Source organism: Podarcis melisellensis (assembly GCF_964234715.1).
Source record: "Podarcis melisellensis genome assembly, chromosome: 7".
Taxonomy (NCBI): Eukaryota; Metazoa; Chordata; class Lepidosauria; order Squamata; family Lacertidae; genus Podarcis; species Podarcis melisellensis.
In genome coordinates this window covers 89,377,100-89,389,829 of record NC_138539.1, presented here as the reverse complement: position 1 = coordinate 89,389,829, position 12,730 = coordinate 89,377,100, and the positions used below count along the sequence as shown (strand labels likewise).

General features: G+C 40.9%; 1 protein-coding gene across 7 annotated transcripts in view; it reads left to right on the top strand.

The window, feature by feature from the left end:
• RALGAPA2 (Ral GTPase activating protein catalytic subunit alpha 2) overlaps positions 1–12,730 on the top strand; it is a 182,197-nt gene that overhangs the window by 42,251 nt on the left and 127,216 nt on the right. For 6 of the 7 annotated variants that reach the window (XR_014170068.1, XM_081917686.1, XM_081917691.1 and 3 more), the window contains 4 exons: positions 270–381; positions 1,100–1,337; positions 6,240–6,404; positions 11,825–11,965. Coding sequence is in view for 6 of the 7 variants with exons in the window: in XM_081917686.1 (XP_081773812.1) it covers positions 270–381; positions 1,100–1,337; positions 6,240–6,404; positions 11,825–11,965 (656 nt within the window). In the remaining variant the exon portion in view is untranslated. The remainder of the gene's footprint in view (positions 1–269; positions 382–1,099; positions 1,338–6,239; positions 6,405–11,824; positions 11,966–12,730) is intronic. The other variant, XM_081917687.1, reaches the window with a different exon arrangement.

Below are 12,730 nucleotides of genomic sequence, written 5' to 3'. Positions count from 1 at the left end.
GAGACACTTCCGGGTCACATGGCCAGCGTGACATCGCTGCTCTGGCGAGCCAGAGCCGCACACAGCACTTAAATGTCTTTTGCAGAATCCAAATGATCTTTTTTGGAAAACCATCCTGTCTGGCAGAATGGCAGTGCCAAAATTATTCTGAGGGAGTGTAGCTATTATTCTGAGCATCACATTTGTTAATGTATTTTGTGTATTTTTCATTTGTAAAATAAAATTATGGGATTTATTTCTAAACATGTGGTTTTTCTGTTTTGTTTTAGGGAGCAAATGCTACAGATACTACTTAAGATAACAGAAGTTGTCATGAATAGATCAAAAGAGAACCAAGTAAAGGATATATTTGCTCAAAGTTTAGCAGGATTATTGTTTCGGGTATGGGCCGTCATCTTGAAATAATTGTAATTACAGAGTGCTTAACTTTTCCTGTGTGTGAAAACTGCCTCTAACAGTGTGAGAGTTAGAGCAGAAAGATTTTTAGTAAGAAAAAAACAGTGTAATGTTGTTCCTCGGGAAAATGATAGGCTGGTAGCAGTAGTGTTCAGCTGAACTTATAACTCCATTATATTAAAACAAAAATTGTCTAAAAATTGGAATTAGAAAATAAAGTACAGGAATGCTTAAAGGGTATGGCAATATTGAAATATTGAAATCTATTGAAATTAATAAACATGGCTAAGTTAGGTTCAACAATTCCAAAGACTCTACTCTGAGCGCCTTTTTTTGTTCTGAATAGTTTTTGGCAATTTAATTGCAAATAATGTATTATAGGTCTTGTATTTTAAGAAGGAGAATTAGGAGTTATTGGTCAGAATATGAATAAATGGATTGAATGAGTATCCTATATTACATTTGACACATTTCGGACTGCAAAAATAGATAATGGTAACAAGCTTTTAGGCTGTGGAAAAGTTACTGCTTCTGAGTGCAACTTTTTTTATTCCCTTGGAATCTAGAACATGGATTAGTGATGTTGCCTTGCCTGTTGGGGGGTTGCCTTTGCTTGCAAATGTATCCCTTTTTCTATTGTCAAATTCTAGATGAAAAGTCAACATTCACCACTCTAATCCCCTTTCTTGTCTCCCCAACACAGACACTCATTGTGGCCTGGGTTCGTGCTAATCTGAGTGTTTATATATCTCGAGAGCTCTGGGATGAGTTACTGCGTGTGCTGTCATCCCTTACAGATTGGGAAGAACTAATAACTGAATGGACTAACATAATGGATTCTCTTACATCTGTTTTGGCAAGGACAGTGTATGGTGTTGAGATGACCAATCTGCCACTGGATAAGCTCAGTGAGCAAAAAGAGAAAATACAACGAGGAAAAGGTAAACCTTGATTCAGTTAAAATTCTAACAGTCGTGTGTGTTTAGCTGCAAGAGCTGGTCAGTCACAGCAAATATGATTATATATTATGTATAATAAATGTTAATCTACTGCTATATTGCAAAGTTAACCCCAGTTTACTTTCTATCTTCTCCTGCACTTCATCTTCCTTCAGCCTTACTTCACTCAGCCGTGTTTTTTGCAACTCAGCATATATTCTTCGTCTACTGTCCTGACAGCAGCAAATGAGCTACCAGCTTTTATGACTTAATTCTCGGGCTTTGAATGGCATAGAGTAAATGAGCTCACACAAAATCAGGAGATTTTCATGTGCCTTGAAGCTGATCGGATGCAGCGTTAAATAAAATATATTCAAACTGAGTGTAGGCAAGAAGTATGTAGCTTATCTGAATGTCTGTGTTGGAAACTTAGCAGCAGCTGAAGTGCTGGAACTTTAATTTTAATCTGAATTGGAACACAATCATTTATATTAAATTATATACATATAAGTACAGTCCCTTGATCATATACATGTTGTATTTCTGTGATGCGGTTTTTGCAATTTCCTGTCTACATAAAAACAACTGAAGTTTGAAATGCTTTGTTAGTATCATGAGTTAAGATGGGTTCTCTGTGCACTGCAGAATCAGAAAGTGAAACTCCTGTTTACCTATTCTTATCTACTCAATGGCTAATATAACTGGAACTGCGATTCTCCAGTATGTATGAGCAGTTCTTCTACTATCGGAAGAACAGATAGCTTTTATATCCTCATTTAAATTAAAACACCTTTCAAAGCCTAGTTTAAGTTTATCTACATTGTATACTTCTTGTACAATGGGATGTTTTTAGAAGCAGTACTTTTGTCTTGTCTCTGGGGTCGGGGCAAATGTTGAGGATGCTTTTAAATGTTTTTAGGTGTTTCAAATAGTTTTTAATCTGTGGTGTTTTGAATTTTATTTTTGTTTTGTTGGGGGTGGGGTGGACGTTTGGTTGGGGCTGGGGATTTGTTTAATTTTAGTAGAATTGTAAAATTCTATTATTGGTTTTTTTGGGGGCGGTTCTACTGTTTTATTGGTTTATTGTATGATTTGTGTTCTGTTCTTAAGGGGAGAGGTTCAGGGCTGCCTGGGAGTGGGCCCCAGCCAACAGAATGGCTGGGACTGGGTTCCACATGGAGGGATGCACTGGGACACCCAGTCATAGTGATCACGGGCTGGAGGAGGAGCTACGCTAAAACCAAACCACATCATTACCAAGAAGGCAGGTTTAGTCATTGTTTGCAGACTATCCAGGTCTGGTCTTGACCAGAAGGATACTGGAATCAGCAAGGGAGACCCACATGATCTGAAGGTGCTGCTGTGTAATGCCAGTTCAATGATTCATAAGACTGCTGTCAACCATGACTTGATCTGGCATGTGTAACAGAGACTTCGTTGGATGAAGCAGATGGGACTGTTCTTGCCGCTGCTTCTCCACCAGGTTTCTCTTACGCACAGCAACCCAGGTCATGTGGGCAGGAGGGGGGATTGCAGTTATTTTTAGGAAGTCATTTACTTTCACCAGGCATCCTATTGGGAAGACCCAGTTTTCTGAGTGTTCTGGAAGTTGGGCAATAGGGGCAGTACAGGATTCCTTCTGGTGTACCGACCTCCCCACTGCACCAAGGATTCCCTGTCCGAGTTGCTTCAGGGCATGGCGGATGTTCTCCTGGAGACACCCAGTTTGGTTGTCCTAGGGGATTTTAACATCCATGCCGACACAACAAGGTGCCACTCGGGACTTCATGGAAAGCTGTCCTTGAATAAATTGGGCCAACTCATAATTGCGGACATGTGTGACCTGGTGTTCCCTGTCACTTAATGGATCCAAATGGCTTCCAGATATTGGTAGGGGATGCTTTATCCCATGTTGATGGCCTTTCAGCTGATTCCCTGGTAGCCCACTGGAATGCAGAGTTAACCAGGGCTATCAACTGTCTGCCTCTGAAGTGTCCTCTCCGATTGCATGGAGCCCAGACAGCCCTGTGGTTTTCCCCAGAGCTGAGGGTGATGAAACAATTGCTGAGATGCATTTTTTCTATTGCATCTGCAGAAAACAGCAGCAGGAGACTCTTTCAGGTGGTTCACAATTTAACAGAACCACCTTCTCCATCGGGGCCCAGTAAGGACCGCAAGATCTTCTGCAATGATTTTGCAAAGTTTTTTACAAATAAAGTTGCTCAGATTCAGAAAGAGGTGGACTCCACTGTGGGAGCAGGGCCAGGGCAGGGGAGTGCTAGAGTCCTGTCTAGTCAAGTTGCATAGGATCAATTCCAATCTGTTACCTCTAAGGATGTGGACAGGCTGCTTGGACGAGTGCAACCAACCACCTGTCTCCTTGATCCTTGCCCATCCTGGCTCATAAAAGCAAGCCGGGAAGGGCTGGGCGATGGGCTCTGCGGTGTGGTGAATGCTTCCGTCTGTGAGGGAGCCTTTCCAGAACCGCTGAAAGAGGCAGTTAGTAAACTGCTTCTTTAAAAACACATCTTTGGACTCGGCCAATATGGCCAACTATCACCCAGTCTCAAATCTTCCTTTCTTGGGCAAGGTGATTGAGCGTGTGGTTGCTGAACAACTCCAGGCACGCCTGGAGGATGCAGACTATTCAGATCCCTTCCAGTCGGGATTCAGGCCTCATCATGGGACTGAAACTGCCTTGGTCGTTCTGGTTGATGATTTCTGGCAGGCTCGGGATAAAGGTGAAAGCTGTTTCCTAGTTCTGCTGGATCTCTCAGTGGCCTTTGATAGCACTGACCATGACATCCTTCTGGACCATCTAGAGGAGCTGGGGGCCCTGTTATACAGTGGTTCTGCTCCTTCCTCCCAGGCCGTGTCCAGAAAGTGGTGTTGGGGGATGAGTGTTCAGACTCCTTGGCTCTCACTTGTGGGGTGCCTCAGGGTTTTGTCCTCTCCCCCGTGCTTTTTTAACATCTATATGAAGCCGCTGGGAGGGATCATCAGGGGGTTTGGGCTGGGTGTCATCAGTCAGAGGATGATACCCAGCTCTACCTCTCTTTTAAATCAGAACCAGTGAAGGCGGTAAATGTCCTGTGTGAGTGTCTGGAGGCGGTTGGAGGTTGGATGGTGGCTAAAAGACTGAGGTTGAATCCTGACAAGACAGAAGTACTGTTTTTGGAGGATAGGGGACAGGCAGGTGTGGAGGACTCTCTGATCCTGAATGGGTAACTGTGCCCCTGAAGGACCAGGTGCACAGCCTGGGAGTCATTTTGGACTCACAGCTGTCCATGGAGGCACAGGTCAATTCTGTGTCCTGGGCAGCTGTTTATCAGCTCCATCTGGTACGCAGGCTGAGACCCTACATGCCTGCAGACCGTCCCGCCAGAGGGGTGCATGCTGTAGTTATCTCCCACTTGGACTACTGCAATATTATCTACGTGGGGCTACCTTTGAAGGTGGCCCGGAAACTACAACTAATCCAGAATGTGGCAGCTAGACTGGTGACTGGGAGTGGCCGCATAACACCGGACCTAAAAGACCTACATTGGCTCCCAGTACGTTTCCGAGCACAATTAAAAGTGTTCATGCTGACCTTTAAAGTCCTAAACGGCCTCGACCCAGTATACCTGAAGGACCGTCTCCACCCCCATTGTTCAGCCTCGACACAGAGGTCCAGCATGAGGGCCTTCTGGTGGTTCCCTCACTGCGAGAAATGAGGTTACAGGGAACCAGGCAAAGGGCTTTCTCAATAGTGGCTCCCATCCTGTGGGACACCCTTCCACCAGATGTCAAGGAAATAAACAACTATCTGACTTTTAGAAGACATCTGAAGGCAGCCCTGTTTAGGGAAGTTTTTAATGTTTGATGTTTTATCTTATTATTATTATTATTATTATTATTATTATTATTATTATTATTCTGTTGGGAGCCTCCCAGAGTGGCTGGGGAAGGCCAGCCAGATGGGAGGGGTATGTATGTATGTATGAATACATAAATTATTATTATTATTAATTGTCACTGCTAATTTGAAATGTTCTAATATATGAAAATATGGAACATCCTCTTTCAGGAATAGGCTTAGTTAAAGAATTATATATTTGCCAAAAGTACATTTGAAGCCCGTTTTATATATCTGACTGATTTCTTTATCTTTGCTAACTTATGGAGTTATGATATCCCAGACTGTGCCATTATGAATACCTACCCTTTTGTAGCAAGTGGGTGGCTGTATATCCTCAATATGTCTCTGCAGCAAATATTTGTAACAGTAAGATGCATGTCTGTAAGCACACAGAAGAATGTGTCTGTGGCTCCCCAGTATGCAGCCATCTGCTTACAGACACACTAATATTTATCAATATATATATGTTTACTGTGGAAAGTGTGAATGGTCATAATTGCTTTCCTAAAACACTAGTGTTTGAAGAAAGTGAAGAGGTGGCTTCTCTCACTTCCCGTGCTACAAGAGATTAATATTTTTCATTCTTCCGCCACACTTTGTAGTTTTTTGTATAAGAACTTGGGCATGAACATGCTGAAGTGTTACTTTTTGCCAACATTCAAAAGAATGTCTTGTCCATGTGTTTGATATTTTGAGAATTCTTAATGAATGCTAATTTCTCTGCAGAAGATCCACGGAATGCATCTCCTGCATTTTCTCCTTGTTAATTTCCAAAATAGCCTTTGCTCATTGGTTGAATCACTATTTTGAAATGCCTTCCCTGAATCAAGAGCCTGCTTATAATATTTATTCATCCTCTCTCCTCTTTTTCAATCTGAGATGCATCAATTGATGTTATGTTCATGAACTAGATGAATTTGTCCATTTAGAATTTTTCCTTTTGAATTGTTTTCATTTTAAAACACAGTGCAGTTAATTTCCCTCTGTATTCCATTATATGAAAGGTGGCAATTTGGAACCTCAGAAGGGAGCTACAGTTGGAAGATCATTTTCTTTAAGCTGGAGAAATCATCCTGAAGTTGTGGAACCAATGAGGTTTAGGAGTGCTACCACCTCAGGAGTACCAGGAGTTGAGAAAGCAAGGAATGTAGTGCGTCAGAGAGCAACAGGTTAGGCACAGGCAATTTAATGTCATCATCATCAATAAAAAAAAATTAATGTTTCTGATTTTATGTCCATAGTAATTGGAATGTGTTTCTGCTATTTGATACTGGGTTGTTTGAGTATGTGACTTGCCTTGTAATTACTCTTTTTTTTGTCATGGAGTCGCACACCTGAGACTGTACCTGCATGGCCTTGATGCAGAACCTTCTAGGTGTCTGACAGCCCACTCCCCCACCCTTAGCTAATTGCCATTTGGCACAGTGTACATGATCTAACCACCATGTGAGTGTTTCTGGCTCAGCTATCTCTACCATGGTGGGTGTGACTGTGAGGCACTGGACCTTTGCTGTTGAGATAATGGGGGAAATTAAACATTCTTTCTCTGTGCATGTAACAGTAACCTCAGGTGGGATATGAGCTTCACTTAGTGGTTGAAGGCAAAATCACTACACAAAACAATATAAAAAGTTGCTTCCTCTTTTGGAATCCCCTGTTTCTGATTTTGCCTTCACTGAAGTGGTTCCTTCCTACCTCTGCAACTTTGTGGGTTCAAGCTTGTAGCTTTGTTTTATTCATTTTTCTATCTGTGCCTCTCAGTTCTCACCCTTTCCTTCAACATTTTCTTTGTGGAGCTATCTTAAAATCTCTTAGTGTTCAGTATAGGTCCCCCCTTAGGGTTTACACACTGGACTATCAGTCTGGCAGAAGCTGCATTTCGGGCCTTGAAATCTGCACCTCTTTCTTGCTTTCCTTCAAAGTGCTGTTTTTGGTTGCTGTCACCTCAGCTTGAATAATATCTGAGCTCAATGCCCTTTCAGTGGACAAGAACCTTTGTGTTATTCCATAAAGATGGGGAAATCCTTCAAAGGTGTAGATTTCTAGGACTAGGCCATTCCACCAGTTGGATTCCCATTTTGTTTTTCCCCCACTCTTCTTCCCTGAGCTGGAAGGTGTCCACATCTACTTAGGCTGGGTGGCTTAAGGCTTATATTTATTTAGCTTATTTAGCTTATTTAGCCTTAAATTATCACCGCTAACTAAAGCTTTTGCTCATTCCACTAGAGCAGTAGCTACATTGGCAACATTTTCCCTGAAGGCTCCTTTGCTTGAAATTTGTAGACCCAGGACCTTTGTAAAGCATTATAAGATTTGCTTCTTTGGAAGTGGCTATTGGGAGGTGTGTGCTATTACACATTCCCTAAACCTTAGGAAGCCCTTTTCTTCTTTCCTGTAGGTTCCCGACTTACATGGGTGAGCTATGTTAGGTCCCACTCGAGGCCACTGTTACATGTGCAGAGAAAAGACTATTTTGCTTCAAACATTAGGTGAAGCTCATGTCCCACCTGAGGTCATCTGTTTAAGTGCACTGAAATCCCATTTACCTAATGGTCTTTTTCATGTTGGGGTTTCATGTTCCTTAATCATCCAGACATCATCATCTTCTTTTTTATATAATTTTCCAGTACACGTTTTTTACACTCCAATCAATACGACCATACAATAATCAACTACTTCTCCTCCCCCCAATCCATGGTTCTTCTTGAGTAACCAATAGTACTGCATAATTTATTTACCGTGATTCAGATTTTTCTCTCTTCCTTCTCATTATTTCTTTAAACTGTTTTTACTCTAGTCCTGCTAACATTTTTGTTTATTTACCATGATTCTTCAGATATTCTACAAACATTTTCCACTCTTCCTTAAGATCTCCTTGTTGTTCTTTTATTACATTAGTTAAATTTGCTAACTCTACATATTCCATCAATTTCTTCTGCCATTCCTCCTTTGCTGGTGTTGTTCTCTTTTTTCATCTCTGAGCATATACCATCCAGACTGTTCTAATTGCGTAAATGAATAAATTCATTTTATCAGTGGGGACATCTGTTCCTAAGATTCCTAAGAGTAAGGTATATGGTCTTTTTATAAAAGTCTTTATAAGCATTTTTTTTCATTTCATTATATATCATCTCCCAGAAATCTTTAGCTAATTTACAAGTCCACCACATTTGATAGAACCTAACTTCCATGGCTCCAATTTATACATTTTTGGTACTTTGCTCTGGGTTAGGAACCGCCTATATATCCTCTTCATAAAGTTCTCTTTTAGTGTATAACAAGCTTTTCCACAATCCCCCCCCCCCACTTAATTCTATATTATGTCATCTCTCTCACCCAGTGCATCATAGCAGACTTTAACAACTCATCCCTTGACAGTTGGTAAATTCAGACATTGCTTCTGTTGGAGGTGGGACCTCATGATAGAAACTGCTTATGGTGCAACAGGCTCTTCAGTTAGAAGGTGGTAAAATAAGGGTAGTCTGTCTGCAGATGGACTACAACTCCCATCACCTCTAGCTAACAGGACCAGTGGTCAGGGATGATGGGAATTATAGTCCCCAAACAGCTGGAGGGCCAGGTTTGGCCATCACTGATGTAAACCTACGAATCTTATGTATCCTGATATAGCATTGGAGACCTTTTGTTTATTATTACAGTGCCATATAACCTACAACTCACCATGTTAATGATACTTGTTCATAGCATAGTGTTAAAAGCTGGCATAGTGTAGTTTAATGACTAAGGATTGGATCCAGAGATCTCACAAGTGAAATTTCATTCCTGGAGAGATTATTGTTGTTAAGCTCCTGGAGGGTAGGAGAACTCTCCAATAGAAGGGTGAGGTGTTATAGGAGGCTGTAGGTAGAAGGATGAATATATGGTTTCTCTTCCCTCTTCCATGAGTAGCAGCTTCTGCTGGATTGCCAGGCTTTCCACAAATGGATGGAGCTTTTTCATTTGCTACTCTGAATTCAAGCCTAAAACTACCAACTGCAGCCTCTGATTATAATATGTCCTCAACGATGAAGTCAGTAAATGGTTTACTCTTTCAGTCTTTTTTCAGATAGCTAACTATGTAACACTGAATTGCTTATCAAACCTGAATTTCATTAAAAACACGCAGTATGAAAAACGTAGCAGAACCAGCTGTACTGTTTGGTGTATTTATGACATTTTTAAAGTTAAACATTGCCATTTAAATAAAAAAAGAATATCACAAATATATACAGTGTTGGAGAAGAACCTGTGAGTTGCTGAAACTCATACCTAAATAAATTTCTTTTTGCCAAGCTAAAATGAAAGTTGAAATTGGAAACCATCAACACCGTAGTATACAAAAGTAAGTTTTTGTGATATGGATATAGGAGTATGTAGACATTAGTATTACCATGCATACACTGAATAAATTCATAGTTTTAGAAAAGAAGCTTGAATATAAGCATTCCTGTAATATTCTAAAACCTTTGGATGTTCAGTTAAACATAATAATCCTGAGCCTTCTTTTAAGAAGTATACCTCACTTTATCTCAGTAAATAATAAAAATACTATTATTACTCAAGTTTATTTTGCAGTTCATAATTAATCAGAAAGAGACATAGAAAGAGGCTATGGATGTCAGGTTTGCATGCATTGAAACAAGCTTGTAAACTCTTTGCATGTTGGTTACTGGAGTGAGAGAGAAAGAGAATGTTCTTTGTGTTTTCAAACATTTTTCAGTTTCTTTCACTTGGTGAAGGGTTGGTCCTGATTTGCTAGAACCAGTTCCTGGTAAATCACTTTCCTGATCCTCTAGCAGTGTGTTCAAAATTTTGTTAGCATGTGCACACATCTACACTGGTTACTCTTGAAGGTGTACAGATAGATTTCCCCCCACTCATTAATATGTCTTTAACCTTCACTCTCATCTCACTTTTCTACTGGTTCCTTGTCAACTCAACACTGTTTCCTCATTACTCTCTGGCTACCCCTGAGATATCCAATCCAATCCCTCCAGATGTTTTTGGACTACAACTCCCATTATCCCTGTTCATTGACAATCCTGGTTGGGGCTAATAGGAACTGTAGTCCAACAACTTATGAAGAAAACCACATTGGCTAATGCTGGGACACCTTGTTTTCAAATACCCTTGCTTGCCTCACTGCATTGATCGTGTAGATTAGCCTGCTCACTTAAGCTATCTTGATTGTTTTACTTAAACTATTTCTCAAGGAAGCTCTGATATAACTTGTATCAAATTATCTTGCTACCCTTTTCTGACTAGTTTCCTATGCTTCTACTAAGGGCATGGTAGGCAAAACGTTTAAGAGGTTGTTGCATCTCCACCCTAGGAAATGTTTTTGACTATTGTATTTTTTCTTGTCATTCAGATACCAAATGCAAATCTTCCTACCTGCACAAACCCTACTTTCCAAAGATGGAGAACAAAATTTTCCTATTACTGCTCTCCATTTGAAAAACAACAAACTTTTTTTTGTTTTTGTGACTATAATCATTTTGAAACATAATGAAAAAAATGAAAATTTTAATTAAGGTTTCAATTTTTAAGTTAGTTACTTTGCTATAAATCTTAGTTAAACTCGTAGACTTTCTGAGTAAATATATTTATTTACAGAGAATCTACAGAGTAAATTAGAAGTTCCAATAAGACAGACAGATCCATTTTGCCCTTCCATCATACAGTGGTGCCCCGCAAGACGAACGCCTCGCAAGACGAAAAACCCGCTAGACGAAAGGGTTTTCCGTTTTGGAGGCGCTTCGCAAAACGAATTCCCCTATGGGGTTGCTTCGTAAGACGAAAAAAATCTTGCATCCCCCCGCAGGTTTTTTCCGCTTTTTTCGCCCTTTTCTTAAGCCGCTTATCAGCTGTTCCGCTGATAAGCCGCTTAACAGCTGATCGCTGGAAGCCGCTTGACAGCTGTAGCGCTAATGCGCTAAGCTGTCAATGGGCTTGCTTCGCAAGACGAAAAAACCGCTATACAAAGAGCCTCACGGAACGGATTAATTTCGTCTTGCGAGGCACCACTGTATTTATTGCCCCCCCTCCACTGGTGTGCATTTGCTGTCATCTTCCTACAGATATCCACATATTCTTAGGTGATGGTATAGCTCATTTGCTCAAGAGTAACTGACCATGTGGGCACAGAATATGCTTCTGACAGTACCAAAAGACCAATGAATCACATCGAAGACGAATAATACTTCTTGCAAGTGAACCATTTTTGCAATTAGCCAACTTTTTAAAAAGTCTAGAATAATTTAGGCTGTAGAACGACTGCAGGAAGTATCTTTTATATGCTCTAGCATTCATTCTGGTGAGAGGTTTAGTAAACTGTCTTTTTTAGCATCTTCTGTAAGCAATGTGCACTTTTGTGGAATACATTTTAATGAATTCCTTTTGCATTGTTAATTTATATTGATAGAAAATTAATGCCACGTGTACATGGGGAATTCACATTTAAGAATTTTCTCAGTTCCCTCGCTCTTTTTCTTTAAATGCAATATTCTGCTAAATAAAGTATCCTTCTAACTGAAGTATTGCATTACTGTTTTGAATTTACTTTTGTCACTTTATTTCTCCCTGGAAGCTAAGCGAAGTCAGTCTATCAGCAACTGCGCTCATCTCTGTGAGGCTTTGCCAGTCACTAAAAGTGTACCTCTACTCCTTCATACTGTGAGCTCTTTCTTACCTGGTATCTCTTACACTTCTTACTCTCACACACTTTCAGGTATGCTTCTTTTCTCATTATTCTGTATTCATGTTTTCCTGTGTCATACACACAGTATTCTGAACTATATTTATATTATTGTATTTTGGTCAAAAATAGTAGTGTGTATTATCATAGTTGGGCCCAAAATGCAAGTATCTGTCACCTAACGTTCCAAATTCTGTAGCGCAGCTTTCAAGTTCTCAGGATTCCTTGTTAATTCCTCCTGGTTCCCCTATTCTTGAACAATCTCAACTGCACCAGTTCTGCTTTTAAGATGTGCATTATGACTGACTTTTCATTCCCTCCATCTTCACGTTCATTTGGTGACATTTGTGTATTGACTGTGTGGGTGGATTTTCCAAGGGAAAAAAGGTAAAGGTAAAGGACCCCTGACAGTTAAGTCCAGTCATGGATGACTCTGGGGTTGCGGCGCTCATCCCGCTTTATTGGCCGAGGGAGCCGGCGTACAGCTTCCGGGTCATGTGGCCAGCATGACTAAGCCGCTTCTGGCGAAACCAGAGCAGCGCACGGAAATGCCGTTTACCTTCCCACCGGAGCAGTACCTATTTATCTACTTGCACTTTTTGGCAGGCTTTTGAACTGCTAGGTTGGCAGGAGCAGGGACCAGGCAACGGGAGCTCACCCCGTCGTGGGGATTTGAACTGCCGACCTTCTGATCGGCAAGCCCTAAGCTCAGTGGTTTAGACCAGTGTTTCCCAACCTTGGGCCTCCAGCTGTTTTTGAACTACAATTCCCATAATCCCTGACCACTGGTCTTGCTAG